The 20105-nt window shown below is 36.0% G+C and overlaps 1 protein-coding gene across 1 annotated transcript in view; it reads right to left on the reverse strand.

Moving 5' to 3' along the window:
* PCDH15 (protocadherin related 15) overlaps positions 1-20105 on the reverse strand; it is a 1047422-nt gene that overhangs the window by 25363 nt on the left and 1001954 nt on the right. Inside the window, exons 30-31 of the mRNA XM_070363570.1 lie at positions 10742-10960; positions 6829-6981 (exon numbers count right to left, since the gene is read on the reverse strand). Coding sequence (XP_070219671.1) covers positions 6829-6981; positions 10742-10960 — 372 coding nt within the window. The remainder of the gene's footprint in view (positions 1-6828; positions 6982-10741; positions 10961-20105) is intronic.

The following is a 20105-nucleotide window of genomic DNA, read 5'->3' on the forward strand; positions in this document are numbered from 1 at the left end:
TTATATTTCATTCATGTTTACAGGCTAAATTTGGATGATTCATCCATAGCAATTAAAAGTAACTAGGAGAGGAATATATGTATATCTATAGCTGATTCACACTGTTGTACAGCAGAAACTAGCACAACACTAAAACAACTATACCCTAATAAAAACTAATTTTAAAAAAAGTACCTAGGAATAAAACCAATTATGCACTTTAAAAAATTTTAGTAGACAATCATGTTTTATATTATTGATAGACAATGAAAAATATAATTTTTAATGATGAAATAGTAACTAAATTCATACTAGATAAACTCTGTAGGTATTTAGCTAACTTTCTTTTAATGAAACTGATTAGAATTTATTAAACCGGAGATAAAGATTATTTTTGAAGGAGACTCAGATAAAATTATAATTAAGGAATGATATAATAATGTGAACAAGCAAAACTAAAGAGCAATTCATAAACATTTGTGGGAACAATGAAATGTCTTACAAAAGTCAACAATTTAAGATTTATTTCCATTATAAAGAAAGGAAGAGAAAACACAATGGGAAATAAATAGAATAAGACAGCAATTGAAAAAAGTAAAAGATTTATCAAATGTATAAGCATACTAGTAAGATAAAAGCAAGCCAGAGTAAAGGATGTTCTTATAAGAAAACAATGTCTACATCTATACCTGAGATTTATTTTGGAATACCATAATGTCTGTCATCTCCTACATTTTTAGATACATAACATTTTACTTTGGTATATTTCTTCTTACCAAACACATAGGCTTCAAGGAAATAGCAGAACATATGATATCATTTTTTAGCTTATTTGTAACAGTCTGCTGTCTTCCTGGAACACTCATATAAACTATGATCAAAAGTAAATGTAAAACTTAACATGATAAACAAGCCATTGGTTTAAATTGGATATCTAACTTTCATGCCCATATATACCAACTGAAAAATAGATTGAAATTACTTACTTTTTAAATAAATGTAGACAAATAATGCTACTTCGTAGTTAAGAAAGTTAAGGGAACTCTATAATATGAGTTAGTAATGATGAGATTAATAATCTTTTAAATTAAAAATGAGGAAAAACCAGCATTGCATTGAATTTAGGGTAAAAGAATAGTATCTTCTTTAATGTCCAAATTTGCCTCCACTAGAAGGTTATGGTCAAGAAAAGAGTTGTCCATTTAAAACTAAAAAAGAAACATTACAGTGAAGTAGTAGAATGACTGTGAGACTGTTTTTCAATTCCTTCAACAATATTGTGCAAATTCTCCTGGTTTTGTTCAGATGTCATTTCCGTATTTGTTGTCTCTGAAGGACAACTCATTTGAAGTTTTGAGAGTTGTGCTGGTGGATTATTTTTTTCTATTTGGCTGTACATGTTAGCCACTGACTTTTCCAGTTCTGCTAAGTTTTTTACATGTTTGAGAATGCCTTTTGGTTCTCTTTGAGGATTTGCATTACACAGTGTTGTTGATGTTGACAACTGTATCATAGAGGATTTCACTTCCTTGGCTGGTGTCACATTGACAGTACGTTCAATAGCTGGTGTAAACGCACACGTGGTGGATGGAACTGACATTGAAGGAGGCAGTAACGAAGGACGAGGAGGAGATGCTGGAGGAAGAGGGGGAAGTGAAGGTAGAAAAGGTGGAGGAGAAGTAGAGCAAGGAGGAGAGGGAACAGAAAGTAGAAGATGTGGAGGAAGAGGAGGTGGATTAGAAGGAGGAAGACTGGACACAGCCAAAGGAGTAAGGATATGAGGCCTAAGAGGAGGAGAAGGAAGAGGAGGAGGAGGGGGAGGACAAGAAGGAGGAGGGGAGGAGAGGTTTTTGGTGGACAGGGAAGATTTTCAAAAATGTCCGTTTTGGTTTCAAACGTCATCAAACAAGTAGGTGTCTCTCTGCTAAGGAACTCAGAATTTAAAATGCAAGGCATTGAAGGAGAAAGTTCCAAGGAACAGTCAGCAGGAGAAACAACAACATTAGGTTCTGATTTGAGTCCCACAGTCCTTGAAACAGTTGGCAAAGTGGAGAGAGAGCAGTGAGACCAAGGAGAGGAAAGCGAAGAGTCTGAAGGTAGAGACTGCAACTGCTCCGTTCCTTTTATAGTCGGTGATTCACTTTCCCCTGTTTCCTCTTTTTCTGTTACATCTGCATCTTCGACTGTAAGCAAGGGACTACTGTTACCTCTTTCGTTTGGATTGGTTCCAGTGCTTTCATTTTCAGCTTTTTGCCTGTTGCTTTGCCACTGCTTTAGAGCTATGGTTTCTGATCTATCAGGAAGTTCCCACATTGGTTTCCTAGGTAAGCAGGTTGGGCGATTCCACATCCTCTGAATCTTTTCCCTTGGGCCCCTCAGAAACTCATTCTTGGCTTGTGTTTTGGGTAAAACTGACTTAACAAAATCTGTTCTTAGTAAAAAGTCTGAATTTGTTGATCTTTGATCTGTGTATTCCTTGTAAATGGTACTGTGGGCATTTAAGGCATCCTCACCAGACATCAGTGTGAAATCTCTTGCAGACCTGGGCCAGCTGTTCTTAAGAGATCCATCTACGTGAGTCTGCTTGTGAGCCTCAACAGTGCTGGAAGAAAAGCGCTGATGTTTCCTGTCTTCTGAGACTGATCTATTTTCCCTGCTTTGTTGGAAATGGTAGAGAAGGAAAAGACTTGAAAGAAAAGAAGATAATGAAATGTAAGGAAACAGGTAGTGAAATAGCTTTCATGAGAAAGATGTTTTTATGGTTCTCATTACTACTTCAAAATATAAAAGGCCAAATAACACTAATCTACTGAAGCAAGCCATTACTTTGATGTTTCTGTTCTCAAAAAGTCAGGCCAGGAAAAGCTAGAGAGCTGGGAATAGCATGAAGAAGTTTCATTTAAAAAAAATGTGTCAATCCACACACTGATTTTCTTTCTCTCTTTCTTTTTTTAGTTAGTTTGATACAGTGAAGTTTCCATGACCACACATAACAGTTCTCTCAAGTATAAATCACAAGTTTCCAAGTTACAGAACAACATGTTGGGCAGTGGCTTTATATCCTTTGCCTTGGTTAAGACTGATCAGAATTGACTGTTTTAAGGAATGGAACCTTAGCTGTATCTGATTCAGTACCTACTCATTATCTCTTATCTTAGTAATTCTGTCCTGGAGTTAAAAGTACTCTCCTATATGAGATAAAGCTTGCAAGAGAATACAGAAAGATGTTCTGTTCTCCAGATTAAGAGAATTAGTCTTCGGACAGATGGGACGGTTTCTCTCACAGAGTTCTAAATCACAATTGAAAAATTGTATTTAAGAATCTTGATAGAGATTATTTTCTTCCATTTTAATTTTATGCTTAATGATTCAAAAAGCACTATAAATATTACAAATAAGAAAGGAGACTTTTGGATTTCTTTTGAACATGATACAGATCAAATTTTAGGCCACACTTTAATGAAAACATATACTATTATAGTGATAGTTTTGATATCACTGAAAGACTTGCTCAGACATGGTCACTGAATTATAGTGACTGTGAGTCATAAATAAAATGGAATAAGTCAAAGAGCACAAATAAGTGCCTCCAATGAGAGTACTGGGACCCTTCTCCCAGAAAGACAGGGAGACTTGGGGTTTTAAATAGTCTTTCATTCGACTTTGCTTCTCAAGCTCAGAGTAACCAATTCATTTTTATCATCATTTAATATTTACGCACATAGTACAGATGAAATCAAAGGAATTTCTAATTAAAATGTAAAAGCTACATTGAAAAATCAGGATGAAAGGTGAGACAATATAATGATATATAATTATTGTGTCATTTGGCAAAAATGCAAACTGCAAGAGAGAATTCTCACAGGTGGTCAGGATCTCCTGAATAATTCAGAAAGTGGAGACAACTTGGATTAAACAAACAGCAACTGCTTTTCAAAATCACAAAAAGTAGTCTTTAAAAATCTGGTTGACATATAGCAGTTGTTTCTGTGTAAATACATTCTTGGATTTATTTTTCTTGGAAAGAACTATCTATTCAATGATACCACCTCATTTTTGATGGAAGGATATCCATAAATATTTTTAATAAAAACAAAGAGAATTTTTAAACTTTTCTTCATAAGCAGACATACTATCACTGGGAATACATTTAAACCCATGCAATTTCAAGATATAAAGAAGGAATGCAGTATAGAAAATATAACTTTCTTTTTAAAAGTAAATGTACAGTAAAAGATGAAGATTACTGTATATAGAGCAAAACAGCACTTAGTCTATTCTATTGCATCTTTATTTTTTCTAATGCCCTTGTATTAGAATGATATTATTTACTTACTTATGCCTATGTATCCACAGGTGAGAAAGAGAAAACATGTGATAGAAAAAAGAAGTTTTAACTATAGTTAAATTGAGATGGTTATGAAAATATTAACAAGAATATGCTTTATACTTAATACTCATATCAAAAGAGAAGATGTATGTGTCATATTTTTATTTATTAATATGACTAATTTTAATAATGCTTTAGATAAAATCATATGACATTGATTTGGTTGTCTTATGACATAAAATTACATCTAGCTATCTATTGGGTTGGTTGACAAGTTCATTTGGTTTTTTCCATAACATCCTATGGAAAAATCCAAATGGATTTTTTGCCCAGCCCAATATCTCCTATATACAGTTAAATTCACCTCTATTAAACATGCTACTGCTACTGCTAAGTCACTTCAGTCGTGTCTGACTCTGTGCGACCCCATAGATGGCAGCCCACCAGGGCTCCCCCGTCCCTGGGATTCTCCAGGCAAGAACACTGGAGTGAGTTGCCATTTCCTTCTCCAATGTTAAACATGGGTGATTCTATTAAACATGGGTGACTTCAATTCTAAAACGGAATTTTAAAAATGAGATTCTAAGAATTGCTTCTATGTCTGAAGTGAACAATTTGTCCACATTGATTTATAAAGAAGACATAAGTCTCATTTAGAAGGAATATGACTTCTACAGAGTTAATATTCAGTCTACACTAAGTTGTTAATTATTTGTGAAACTTTTTTTTTCCAAGGTACCCTTTGTCTTTTTAAAAAATAGTTGATTATAATTCATTTGAAGATAGCTTATTTTATAGTAGTTTATGACTAGAATTTTTGCAAAAAGTTTTTGAATAGATAATTTAAACATTTGTCAAAGACCATTAAACATGTAAAACGTAAAAACTTCAACAAACAGAAATAGGAATTGCAAAATCCTCTACTATCTATTACAATTTTTCAAATAAAAATAGTCCCTAAGCATTGCTATTTGAAAATTATCACCACCTCACTGACTGATTCCCGGTGATGTTATAGTATTCCTGCTTTTGTTAAATAGAAATTAGTATATAACCCTTGCTAATTTCAAATAAAGCACATTCAACTTTACACATAAATCTTTTTTTAGTTTTGAACGTGTTTAGAATCAAATCTTATTGGCTCAATTCCAACATTCACCAATAATTGAAAAAGAAACCATCATTCCAACTTATACAAAAGGAAAAAAAAATATTTAAAACATTAATCCTATATTATTACTCCAGAAGTAGCATGTGAGGCATTAAGTTCTGTTAAATTCAACTTTAGCATTCAGTTTTAGTATTTTAAAAACTATTTTCAATATAACCTATATAATAGTTAATAATATTGATACATAGGTTTTCATACAATTTTCCCATTAAAAGATAAATTTCATAATTTTTGAGGCTTGCTTTATTCCTACTAGTAAATGCTACAAATGTAACACAGTAGAATTTGTTTTAGTCCCTCAATTCCACCAAATTTCAGTTAATAATAGTTTTCCTGGATTTAATTTAGTCATATTCAAAATTTTATAATATCCTTGGTTGTTTTGCATTTCATGTTGATATATCTTGAATTTTTTTTAAAAATATGGACAAGTTGCTGCTGCTGCTGCTGCTAAGTCGCTTCAGTCGTATCCAACTCTGTGCGACCCTATGGACAGCAGCCCTTCAGGCTCCACTGTCCACAGGATTCTCCAGGCAAGAATATTGGAGTAGGTTGCCATTTCCTTCTCCCAATATAGTCAAGTTAAATATCTTCAAAAGGAATCAGGTTTGAGGTAGCATCATTAAAGACACTATAAAGCCATAAAATCTTTTAGGAATAATTTAAATAATTTAAATTATTAGGAATAATTTTTCAAAATGATGATTTAATATTGATTAGCAATTGCAAATAGTCCAGGAGAAATACTGTTATAACAGCATTCTCATTTGAGAGAAATATAATGAAAAGAATATTCCTAAGTTATTATATATGTGATATTAATTATTTTCATTCAGATTTTAATTCTATTTTATACCATCTTAAAATAGTATCTTAGAAAAGTCTATTATTTTAGACCATAGAGTGGATGTTTGATTACCAAACAGGAGTCGGCTTTTGGTACCAAACCAGGAATTACTATTTTATGACTGTGCTTTATTTTCCTCATTTTTATGAGAAAAATATTTTCATAATTTTTAATTTGGGGGAAAATCCTTGATTCTGAAGATTTAGAAATTAAATATAATGCTCAAGCTACTCATCTGCAAATGTCTCCTCAAACTGAAAACTTCTTTCCTGTTACTCAGTTTTTATTATTATTATTATTAATGTTCTTTTGTTAGTTTTTTGGTTATTACTCTCCAATTGAACTTTCTTAGGTCTTCATCTTAACAGTTTTATGTTAAAAAATGTAATAAACAAAATAGGCTGTAAGCAGTATTTCCACATCAAGTTGAAATTTAATACTCACCACACAGCATCCATCAAAACCCATTTATTTCTAGAAGTCCCTGAAAGGTCTACTTACATCGTGCTGTCCCCGAGTTCTTCATAGAGATGAGCACCGGGAGGCGGCGGGGGTGGCGGGGGCATGGCCACTGGTGTCGGGGCTGGCGCTGCTGGTTTAGCCGCAGGCAGGGCGGACTGGATTCGAGCTGTCTTGGTGCACTCAGCTTGGCGTCTTTGGTAAAGTAAGGAGGTTTTGTAAGACTCATTTTAGAAATCATATATTTATCAATAGGCTACCTTTCAATAATAAAGTCCAGTTATCAGAGGAACTCAAAATTTTTTACACAAATATTTGAACTTACTAAGTAATAAAATTATAAAAGCGTTCCTACAGAGTATCATTTACTTAAACCCCCTTCTCCTTAGTTCTTTAAAATGTTTAGTCCTTGAAAAATGGTAAATTCAGTAGAAAAATTTGCAAATTAAGTTAAATGGTAATATTAAATGGAGAAGGAAAAATATTTATAACATGTGATTTATAATTGGTGGTTGTTTAATGGATGTCTTTCATAATAAGGCATGTAAAAGATACATATACATGCTAAGTTATTTCAATTGTGTCGAACTCTTTGCGACCCTCTGGACAATAGCCTGCCTGGTTCCTCTGTCCATGGGATTCTCCAGGCAAGAATACTGGAGTGAGTTGCCATGCTCTTCTCTAGGGGATTTTCCTGACCAGGGAATGAGCCCAGGTTTCTTATGTCTCCTTCATTGTCGGGTGGGTTCTTTACCACTAGCTCTGCTTAGGAGCCCATAGAAGATATACAATCGGCTTTTATTATTGGTCTTCCATCTATTTAAAGAAAAGTTATTTTGTTTAAAAATTATTTTAAACCCATTTTAGATACTACAGGTACTGTGTAGAGGTGCATGTTTAGGAGAGATTTGGTTAGCTTTTATTTTCTTTGGATTCCAAGGAATGCCTGTGATTCTTGCATTAGAGCAAGGCTGCTCTTTTTGACTTTCCTGGATACTGATGTTAATTCTTGCCTCAAAACCGAAATCCCAAAGGGTGGCGGATATCAGGGCAAACTTTTTCCCATTTCTTCCTCTTGTATCCATTTGTCTAATACTAGTTTAATTCTATATACATAAACCGCAAGGGCTTCTCTGGTGGCTCAGACAGTAAAGAATCTGCCTAAATGTGGGAAACCTGGGTTCGACCCCTGGGTTGGGAAGATCCACTGGAGGAGAGCATGGCAACCAACTCCAGTATTCTTGCCTGGAGAACCCCCATGGACTGAGGAACTTGGCAGGCTATAGTCCACAGGGTCACAGAGAGTCGGACATGACTGAGCAACTAGGCACACACACACAGACACAAACCAAAGGACGTGCAACTAAAAACTAGTTCAGATATAAAATACAAATATGAAGTAGAGAAATAATACCTGGTTCTGGGCAGGCTGACTACTTTATTAGCATTATCTGTTTTTTTTCTTTTCATATCACATAAAATCATATGCAACATATTAGTAATTATACTTACACTTTAAACCTGTTTGGGAAAGCAAATGAATAGGAAAAAATGAATAAGAAAAAAAGAGAAAGCTACATGAGAAACACTGCATTCATAATATTTTAACATCTGAATTAATCTAAATTATGAATAATTTATGGGTTAAACTCATAATAACACAGACTTAATGACATTGTAGGATAATTAAGTCTTTCAATTCAGAAAGTGAAAATGGTAAGCACTTTATTATTACTGTCACCGTCCTACAAGCTGTTAAAACATTTATTGCAGGAAAACAAAGAAACTAGTTAGAATAGGAAACACTGGATTAAAACATGCATATGTGAGTTTTTCCTCTGATAGAGAAATGGAATATTAAAGATGCTCTGATCTTTATAACTGGCATTTTGGTTTACTATGCTTGAAGACTATTAAAGAAATGGAGTCAGGCAGCAAGCCCCAGTTATACTCATCCTCACTTTGAAGCTGAAGCTAGAATTGGAAGGTGACAAGCTTGGATACTAAATTTGTGACACTTTCACATTTGACTCATAGTTTTCCATCCACAGCAAATTTCAAAGAAACATCTTAAAATGAAAGAATTATCATTCATTCCAATCTATTTATAAGCAGAAAATGAAGGTACAAAAGTTAGATTTTAAAATAATAGAATTTTACTTTATAACACGTTTACTTTTGTTAATCTACAAAAAGAGTAACCAAAATTTACTCTTAGATTGTCAAGCTGATTACTGAATTAAAAACCAATAAATTAGCTTTAAAATATTTAAATATTAAGGATTTTAATATTTTGTTAAAATTCAGACTATTTAGCATAACATCCAGGATGCTTCAGTTTTGATCACTGCCTTCTGTGCCAAGTAAAAGAAGTTTTCTCACTTATTTTAAAGCTAGCAGGATATAATAAATCTCCTTTCAGAAACAGTTGGATGAAAAAGTAACTGTGATACAGACATATTTAACATGAAGATTAATATTGGATTTATAGTTTAATAATCTAAAAATGTGTCCATTATTGTTTGTGTACAAGCTTTAGATTTGGCATATCAGCTTATTTAAGCACATACTGAACTCCAATATGTCAACCTAAATGTTATATTTGCAATTTCTCATTGCTTTTGTGACAGAAAATATTCCTATAGTATGTTGATGCACAGTACACTCTTCAACTTTCAAGCTGGAATTACCTTACTTTATTTAATTTAATAGAAAATCCTCATTGTTAGAGAACAAAGATAACAGTTTAAGATTATGGAAGGACTTTTTTAGTCCTTTCCCTGTAGGTATTTTAAATGATGAGTAGCCATTCTGCCATTACTTGTTACGTCAAGTAATTTATATGATTTATGATTCCTGTCTGTTAATTATTTTCATTTTGTGGCACCCTCAGGGCTACCTCTCTTCTTAACCTATTCCACAGTTTGTTGTTGTTGTTGTTTTTTAGCACTTATCATCAATAGTTGCTGCTGCTGCTAAGTCGCTTCAGTCGTGTCCAACTCTGTATGACCCCATAGACGGCAGCCCACCAGGCTCCCCCGTCCCTGGGATTCTCCAGGCAAGAACACTGGAGTGGGTTGTCATTTCCTTCTCCAATGTGAAAGTGAAAAGTGAAAGTGAAGTCGCTCAGTTGTGCCCGACTCTTAGCGACCCCATGGACTGCAGCCCACCAGGCTCCTCGGTCCATGGGATTTTGCAGGCAAGAGTGCTGGAGTGGGTTGCCATTGCCTTCTCCATCATCAATAGGGATATACTTAAAAAGCACAGCCCTCTATCACAAAGTTCCCCATATCTAGTATCAAATTTAAAAAATTGCTTGCTAGACTATTTTAAATATAGATGTTTAAATTAGCTAAAATTTACTTGACTACTGTAAAGACCCTAAACAAGAAAAATATAGATATTTTAAATGAATGTATTTGTCTATAGGGACTAGAAAAATGTAAGATTTGTACAGCTATAATATAATGTTAGAAGTTACAATATAGACTCTATCAAGGCTACCCAAGAAAGATGAAATCATATGGGAAATTATATATGCTGTGCTATGATTTTTTCAAACTGTAATATCTGCATAGGGATAAGTTTGACAGTATGGATAAAGACCTAGCCTAACCTTCCTTTGCAACTGTGGTATCTGTATATGACATTCCACTACTTTTCTTCCCAAAGCTCTTAACCTGATGAAGAGCATAAATGAAACCATAGGAGGTAACCTCATATTCCTGGCAGATAAGAATATTTTAGCACAGGAACACTGAGAAATCTGTGAAAAATATATTGAAAGTTTGTAGTTTTCCCTTAAAGGAAGGTTATTTGGCACAAGAAAAATACCACACTCCCAGAATGTTTGCACCATGAATATTTTACAACTGCAATGCTATTTTACCAGAGGCAAGTTTTTGATATGCCTTCTTGAGGAGCTGTCCGTATTTCAGCAAGTATCAATACTTACTGTCTGTAGCTGACCAAAACCACCAAGATGGCAGGAATACAGCAGAGGATGATGATGAAGGCCAGAGCCAGGAGCGCCCCTTCGGTATAGCCGAGACTTTCTCCTCGCTTTTTAATGCTGGTCACTGCCTCTGGAGTCCGGATCTCCAGAATGCGTCCTCCTTCCCCATAATATGGCTGAAAGTCTTTATTGATATCAAGCAGTTTGCCATCTAAAAATCTTTATTGTTAGATAAACAGTAAAATCAATATTAACAGAAAAGGCCTTTTAGTAAACAAAATATTTTTGGTAATCTCTTTTAATATTTTGTTTAATTATAACATAAGCTGAGTCAGAAATCTTATTATGAATAAGAAAAGTGTATATAAAAAACAAGAGCAGTAGAGTAACAGTTCTATGTGCACATATCAAACATACTTATAACAATGACCGTTACTATGCTTATAGACTTAGCAAAAGTAACCATGTTATTGAAATTTATATCACTATGTTGAGATTATTTAGAGTAAGTTATTCAGGTGGGATAAAATATAAATTCTAAATTATATGGTACAATTTAAAAATAGCTTCCTGCATTTTGTTTCTGTGGTTCTCAAAATAATTCTGTAAAATAGAACCTTAATACTGATTTACTGCAGACCACAAAGTCACAAAGTTATGGAAACTAATCTGAGATACCAAACCAAGTCTTCATAGTATTTAATTAGGTTTCACCAGACCACCCTAAATGTCGACACTCTCAAATCTCAAACCAAAATACTTTTATGGGAAAGAATGAACAAATTAAAAGGTTTTTTTCTGCCTAGAAAAAGAATACTAAATAAACGATGCAGGCAGTAAATCAGTGCACTCAGGATGATAAGAATTGGTGGTTCATTTATCTAGTGCGTGCCGGCAAAGTCCTTGTCTGACTCTGCGACCCAGGCTCTTTCACCTGTGGGATTCTCCAGGCCAGAACACTGGAGTGGGTTGCCACGCCCTCCTCCAGGGCATCTTCCTGACCCAGGGATAGAACCCTCATCTCTATGTGTCCTACACTGGCAGGCAGCTTCTTTACCCACTAGCGCCACCTGGGAAGCCCAATTTATCTAGTAGTTCTTGTAAAACGTTTCTCTAAATAATGTATTTCCAACTATGAGTATTGTGTTGGGGAGAAGAATTAAGGAATAATTGTTACTTAATTTAATTAGACTGAACAATTTTTTCACATATTTTATGCTGTAATTAGCAGGCATTTTTTTTTAAAGATTCCTCTGCTGCTGCTGCTAAGTTGCTTCAGTCGTGTCCGACTCTGTGCGACCCCATAGATGGCAGCCCACCAGGCTCCTCCATCCCTGGGATTCTCCAGGCCAGAACACTGGAGTGGGTTGCCATTTCCTTCTCCAATGCAGGAAAGTGAAAAGTGAAAGTGAAGTCGCTCAGTCCTGTCCAACTCTTAGCGACCCCATGGACTGCAGCCTACCAGGCTCCTCCATCCATGGGATTTTCCAGGCAAGAGTACTGGAGTGGGGTGAAAGATTCTCAGGAACATTTAAATGATCTTTTACATATCCTATAATATTCATATAACAATTATGTTCTGAAAACCACAAAACCATAAATGTCTTAGGTATTTGTATTTTAATTTCTTTTTTGTTGTTGTTGGCAAAATAATGTCTCTGTTTTTTATTTTTTTATTTTTGGCCCAAATCATTTTATTTTTTTATTATTTTTTTAACTTTACAATATTGTATTGGTTTTGCCATATATCAAAATGAATCCGCCACAGGTATACATGTGTTCCCCATCCTGAACCCTCCTCCCTCCTCCCTCCCCATACCATCCCTTTGGGTCATCCCAGTGCACCAGCCCCAAGCATCCAGTATCGTGTATCGAACCTGGACTGGCGACTCGTTTCATATATGATATTATACATGTTTCACTTCTATCCATAAAAAATGAAATGTCCTACTATAGAAAATAGAAAAGCAAAATAGTTCAAAAAGCAAAATTACTCAAATGCCCATAATGCAAAGATAATAGCTGCTAATATTTTGCACACTACTCTTTTTTTTTGCTATTAATAAACATTTTTATATATTTGTAATTACACAGCACATACAAAGTGAAAACATCATGTTAAAAACATGTTTTAATATAAAATACTGATGTGAAAAATACAAAGAAATGTGAAAGAAAGATTTAAATGGCTCAAAATTTCACCATCAAATAGTAACTGAAGATTGCTATCCTTGTGCATTTTACAGGCTATTTCTTCCCTTTTGATACATTTTATTCTAATTTTCCAAGTGACTGCGCTGACTTTAAATCTAGTTAAACATGCTGTTCATAGCTTCTTTACAGAAAAAAAAAAAAAAAAAAGATGCCTGATATCAGATAGGAATCCTTGGATAGTTTATTAATCTTTCAATTTAGGAAATCAAGGCTCCAAAATCACTGCAGATGGTGACTGCAGCCATGAAATTAAAAGACCCTTACTCCTTGGAAGAAAAGTTATGACCAACCTAGATAGCATATTGAAAAACAGACACATTACTTTGCCAACAAAGGTCCATTTAGTCTACGGTTTTTCCAGTCGTCATGTATGGATGTGAGAATTGGACTGTGAAGAAAGCTGAGCGCTGAAGAATTGATGCTTTTGAACTGTGGTGTTGGAGAAGACTCTTGAGAGTCCCTTGGACTGCAAAGAGATCCAACCAGTCCATTCTAAAGGAGATCAGCCCTGGGTGTTCTTTGGAAGGAATGATGCTAAAGCTGAAACTCCAGTACTTTGGCCACCTCATGCGAAGAGTTGACTCATTGGAAAAGACTCTGATGCTGGAAGGGATTGGGGGCAAGAGGAGAAGGGGACGACAGAGGATGAGATGGCTGGATGGCATCACCGACTCAATGGACATGAGTTTGAGTGAACTCCGGGAGATGGTGATGGACAGGGAGGCCTGGCATGCTGAGATTCATGGCGTCACAAAGAGTCAAACACAACTGAGCAACTGAACTGAACTGAATGATTCAAATAACTCATTTCAGTTTTAAAGCTATGCAGGTTTTTATTCAAGTTAGCATACTATAATACAAGGCAGTTAGGATGCGTGTTTGTTTTTATTTTTTACAAATATGCTTTAGTAGATGAAAAACATACTTTTCATATCAATTTTTCCTAGATCATTTTCAGATATGTTTGGGAATACAATAAAGGTTTTTCCATTGCTCCAAGCACTAAATTGGAATGGAATTGCACAACACTTTGTTTGAATGTTTATCAGATAAAACAAGAAATTCCAAATGAAGTACAGATTAAGAGTTACATGACAAGAATCGTATTATTAGAAACTGGGAAGGATCAGAAGTAGACAAAGAGCATAAATTGCAGGGAAAAATGATTCCTATCATGAGGACAACAGATCACTATTCCATTGGATTTTTACTGGATTCTCATTGATATCCAAATCACATAAAGGGAGATTTATTAGTCTTTTTACACTACAATAATTCCATTATTTAGATATTTATTTTGGTTGATTTCTCAATTTAAGAAATCTTAAGTATTTTTTTACTAGAGGAGAGCATCACATTTGAATCCAAAACTGACTTAGAATAGCTTTTTGCTCTATATATGAGCAACAACTTGTCTAGGCAAAAATCCTTGAGGCATAACATTTTCCTTAAAATATTGTGAATTTGATTCCATTGACTTTTGGCATTTTCTCATACAGATGGAATTTAAGGCATCGATTTTTGTTCCTTTATGATTAAGTCATCTTTACTTTTGTTTCAATAGTTCTAAAACATACTCAATTGCTTTTAAAGGACATGTGACAAGATTTTTCATTGATTCTGCCTGTGATGTAATGAAATCTTTCAATAATATTTTCGTGTTTTGTTTCTGTGATAACTACTACAATTTTTTACCTCAGCTCAGTTCAGTCGCTCAGTTGTGTCCAACTCTTTGTGACCCCATCGACTGTAGCACGCCAGGTTTCCCAGCCCATCACCAACTCCCAGAGCTTGCTCAAACTCATGTCCATTGAGTTGGTGATGCCATCCAACCATCTCATTCCCTATCATCCCCTTCTCTTCCTGCCTTCAGTCTTTCCCAGCATCAGGGTTTTTTCCAGTGAGTCAATACTTCATATCAGGTGGCCAAAGTATTGGAGTTTCAGCTTCAGCATCAGTCCTTCCAATGAATATTCAGGACTGATTTCCTTTAGGGTTGACTGGTTTGATCTCCTTGCAGTCCAAGGGACTCTCAAGAGTCTTCTTCAACACTACAGTTCAAAAGCATAAATTCTTCAGTGCTCAGCTTTCTTTACAGTCCAACTCTCATATCCTTACATGACCACTGGAAAAACCATAGCTTTGACTAGACAGACCTTTGTTGGCAAAGTAATGTCTCTGCTTTTTAATATGCTATCTAGGTTGGTCATAACTTTTCTTCCAAGGAGCAAGCATCTTTTAATTTCATGGCTGCAGGCACCATCTGCAGTGATTTTGGAGTCCCCCAAAATAGTCTCTCACTGTTTCCAGAGATATGTGTAATTATCAGGCTGTATCTTGATTGTCCTCTAAGTTTGTTTTTACCTCTTTTATCATTTTTTTTCTTTACCTTAGTATGCTGTGAGCTTATATTTATACTTCATTTTGCCAATTTGATTTTCATATGCCTTTTCATTACAGGCAAGTCCAAATTTGGATAGTCAATGGATTTTAGAAGATTTTCTCCCTAAAGATGGAAAAATGTAGCCCAAACAAACTTCAGGGTTTGTTTGTTTGTTTCATATTTTTTCTGATTTCAGGACTAAGAGCTCTATTGTCTCCCAAGATCCATGTCAATCCTTGAAGATGAAATCTAACTGACCTTCTCTGGAATGTGCACTAATCCACATGTAGTCAATGTGAGCAGAGGAAAGGCATACTCCAAATGGCCTGAGGGTTCCAGCCTGCTACCATGTGGAAGAAGGTCAACCACGCTATTCTTTTGTGGAACATTTTTTACCAGAAAGAGATAAAGATTCAGGACATGTTAAACACATATACCATTTGCCTTATATGGTCTTGTTTTCTGTTGGAAATATTTAACTGTTTTCCAATGGTTTCTATAAGAGAATTATTTCCAGAGATATAGTCTACCTCTGAGTCATCAGAATGTTATGTCTTTTACTTTGTTTTTCAGTATTTATTACTGATACTATTTTTCTCCTTGCTTACTTCTTTTAGGAAGGAAATAAAGCTGTCAGATTCAAGATCAATAAAGACACGATATTTGTTCTTTATTCTCATCCATAGTCTACTTAGCTGCTTGTCAAAATCCTTTTTAAGTCTAAGGGTGAAGTGAACAGATCCCTTCCTAGCATTTCAGTTCAGTTCAGTCGTTCAGTCGTGCCTGATTCTTTGTGACCCCATGGACTGTAGCATGCCAGGCTTCTCTGTCCATCACCAACTCCTGGAGCTTGCTCAAACTCATGTCCATCAAGTTGATGATGCCACCCAATCATTTCATCCCCTATCGTCCCCTTCTCTTCCTGCCTTCAGTCTTTCCCAGCATCAGGGTCTTTTCCAATGAGTCAGTATTTCACATCAGGTGGCCAAAGTATTGGAGTTTCAGCCTCAGCATCAGTCCTTCCAATGAATATTCAAGACTGATTTCCTCTAAGGTTGACTGAGTTGATCTCCTTGGAGTTGAAAGGACTCTCAAGAGTCTTCTCCAACAACACAGTTCAAAAGTATGGATTCTTCGGTGCTCAACTTTCTTTATAGTCCAACTCTTACATACATATATGATTACTGCAAAAACCATAGCTTTGACTAGATGGACTTTTGTTGGCCAAGTAATGTCTCTGCTTTTCAATATGCTATCTAGGTTGGCCATAGCTTTCCTCCCAAAGAGCAAGCTCCTTTTAATTTCATGGCTGCAGTTACCATCTGCAGTGATTTTGGAGCCCCAAAATATAAAGTCTGTCACAGTTTCCACTGTTTCCCCATCTATTTGCCATGAAGTGATGGGACCGGATGCCATGACCTTAGTTTTCTGAATGTTAAGTTTTAAGCCAAAATTTTCACTCTCCTCTTTCACTTTCATCAAGAGGCTCTTTAGTTCTTCTTCACTTTCTGCATAAGGGTGGTGTCATCTGCATACCTGAGGTTATTGATATTTCTTCTGGCAATCTTGATTCCAGGTTGTGCTTCATCCAACCTTGCATTTTGCATAATATGCTCTACATATATGTTAAATAAGCACGGTGATAATATACAGCCTTTATGTACTCTTTTCCCTATTTGGAACCAGTCTGTTGTTCCAAGTCCAGTTCTAACTGTTGCTTCTTGACCTGCATACAGATTTCCCAGGAGGCAGGTTTGGTGGTCTGGTATTCCCATCTCTTTTAAGAATTTTCCACAGTTTGTTGTGATCCACACAGTCAAAGGCTTTGGCATAGTCAGTAAAGCAGAAGAAGGTGTTTTTCTGGAACTCTCTTGCTTTTCAAAGATCCAATGGATATTGGCAATTTGATTTCTGGTTCCTCTGTCTTTTGTAAATCCAGCTTGAACATCAGGAAGTTCACGGTTCACATACTGTTGAAGCCTGGCTTGGAGAATTTTGAGCATTACTTTGCTAGTGTGTGAGATGAGTGCAATTGTCCTATCATTTAGTTAAAGTTAAGTCACTCAGTCGTGTCTGACTCTTTGTGACCCTGTGGACTGTAGCCCACCAGGCTCCCCCATCCATGGGATTCTCCAGGCAAGAATACTGGAGTGGGTTGCCATTTCCTTCTCCAGGGGATCTTTCTGACCTGGGGATCGAACCCAGGTCTCCCGCATTGCAGGCAGACACTTTAACCTCTGAGCCACCAGGGAAGCCCAGTCCTAGCATTTAGCCAACGTTAATCCATATTGCTCTGTTTTCCCTAGATGAGGTAAATTCCTAAGCCAGTTTCATATCTTCTGATCCACTCAGTGGATGAAGCACATGCAAACTTATATCCCTGCCTCCATTTACTTGTGTGGAACACCACTTGCAAAGAAGCGGGGCTGGCGGGGGTGGGAGGGCAAATTGAGAGAGTAGCACTGACATATGCACATTGTGCTCAGTCTCTCAGTCACAGTCAACTCTTTATGAGCTCATGGAATGTAACCCACCAGGCTCCTTTGTCCATGGGATTTCCCAGGCAAGAATATTGGAGCGGATTGCTATTTCCTTCTCCAGGGGATCCTCCCAACCCAAGGACTGAACCCACAACTCCTGTGACTCCTTCATTGGCAGGTGGATTCTTTTACCACTGATCCGCCTGGGAAGCCCATATACATTACCACGTGTAAAATACATAGCTAGCAGGAATCTACTGTATAGCACAGGGAGCTGCGCTAGGGTCTCTGTGATGACCTAGAGGAGAGAAAAGGGGATTGGGAGGGATGCTTAAGAGGTAGGGGGTATATGTATACATATGGCTGATTTGCAATGTTGTAAAGCAGAAAATAACATAACATTGCAAAGCAATTATATTCCAATATTAAAAAAAAAGAACAATGAATAACTCAGAAAAAAAAGTACAATATGTAACCACAGACCATCCTGCATTTTACCTTGATGATTCAGTGTCACAGTGTACATACCAATGTAGAATGAGGAGGAGGGTGAGCAGGAAAATGTGTTTGTACTTCAAAAGCCCACATCTAAATGGTGGGGGAACAACTGCTTATTTCCTTGATCAGTAAACACTGTGGGTCTCTGAAATAGTTTCACAGAGTGGGCAATGGTTAACATATCTGCCCACATCCTTTCCACTTAGATCTGCTTACTAAAGTAAAGCAGGGGTGAATCACTATTTTCTCTACACCAGTCCACAATTCTCTTAACTAGGTTCCAGTATTTAGTTTTCCAATTATTTGAATTTTCAGTATTTTAACTCTTTTTGCTGGATTTAGGAAGTTGAAAGAAGTTTTATCAGACCTTGGTAGTTAGATTTATTTTAAATTATGTATTTTTAAACATTGCAATTATAAATGCAGTTTCTAAAATATACCAGCTTTTTCTACCTTCTTCTTTATCTCTTATTTACTATCTGAACAGGCTAATGTTAAGCAGCCTAGGCATATAAAAAATACGTACAAGCTAAAATTGTATTTGCTTATTTTCAAATTTAATTAAGTTTTATTTTAAAATAGAATTGTCTGTTTCTGCTCAGCAGGTAGAATGCCACAGGAAAATGTGGCACCCATCCTAATGACTGGAAAGTCTATAAAATTGAAATTATAATTTTTGCAAGCAAAAAAAAAAATCTGAATTGCAAAGGGTAACAGTTAGAAAAAGTTACCCACAAACACACATGGGATTTTCACTCATTTGCAAACTTTTTCCTATGGACTACCATAAAGATAGACTGGGTACAGGGCAGGGAACCAGAGAAAATCCTCTACATAGTGAAGGGATATAGGAAGTAATCAGCTAAGGCTGGGGTGCTCTGCTCTCTGTAATTCCCTGGACCTGTATCTCATACAAAGCAAGAGCTACGTAGATAGAGAGGAAGGAAAGCTTAAGTGAAAGTCCACTGCTTCTGGAAAAGAGTTATGAGCAAAGTTCACCCCATCTGGGAGAGAAGAAGGAGATTTCTGTAGCCAAAGACCCTGCAAAGTAGAGGTCTACTACCTGTGGGGGAGGGGCAGGGACTCTCCTACACACAAGAGCCTCCATAATTATGAAGGAGATTATGGATGCCACAAGGAGTCCTAGGCACACAGACTAGACAAGAAAATAGAACCTCCCAAACCCATCATTGTCTCATCCGCACCTTAAGAGTAGAACCAAGCAGCAAGCAAGTGCCGTTTACTACATCAGGAGAGTAAGAATGGAGAGAAAGCCCTCTATCACAGACATTCAGGGGCTGCTGAAAGATACAGAAAGCAGGAGAACTAGACAGGTAATTCAGGTATGGGAACTGTCACATAGGGACTCTAATACAACTCTGATTAATATTTTATGGAATCTAGTGTAAGGTGGAAAACATGCCTGAAATGAGAAATTCAGTAAGGTGGTAGAAACTGTAAGAACCAAATAAAAAGGAAAAAACATTTTTTTTGAAAGACATAAAAATAAAGAATTCCTTTAATGTGCTTAACAAAAGGCTAACACAGATGAGTCAGTGAACTTGAAAAAAGGGCAACAGAAATTATCCAAACAAAAATACAAAGAGACAAGAATGTTGGTGGAAGGAAGAAGAACAAGAATAAAGCACTCAAAAGCTATGTGGACAAAACAAATTTTAATTGGAGTCTCAGAAAAGGAATAAAGACAGAATAGGGTATAAGATATATTTGAAGATATTTTGTCTGAGAATATTCCAGAAATGAAAACAATAAGAACAAAAACTCCCCA

The sequence above is a fragment of the Bos mutus genome, chromosome 26, assembly GCF_027580195.1.
Source record: "Bos mutus isolate GX-2022 chromosome 26, NWIPB_WYAK_1.1, whole genome shotgun sequence".
Taxonomy (NCBI): Eukaryota; Metazoa; Chordata; class Mammalia; order Artiodactyla; family Bovidae; genus Bos; species Bos mutus.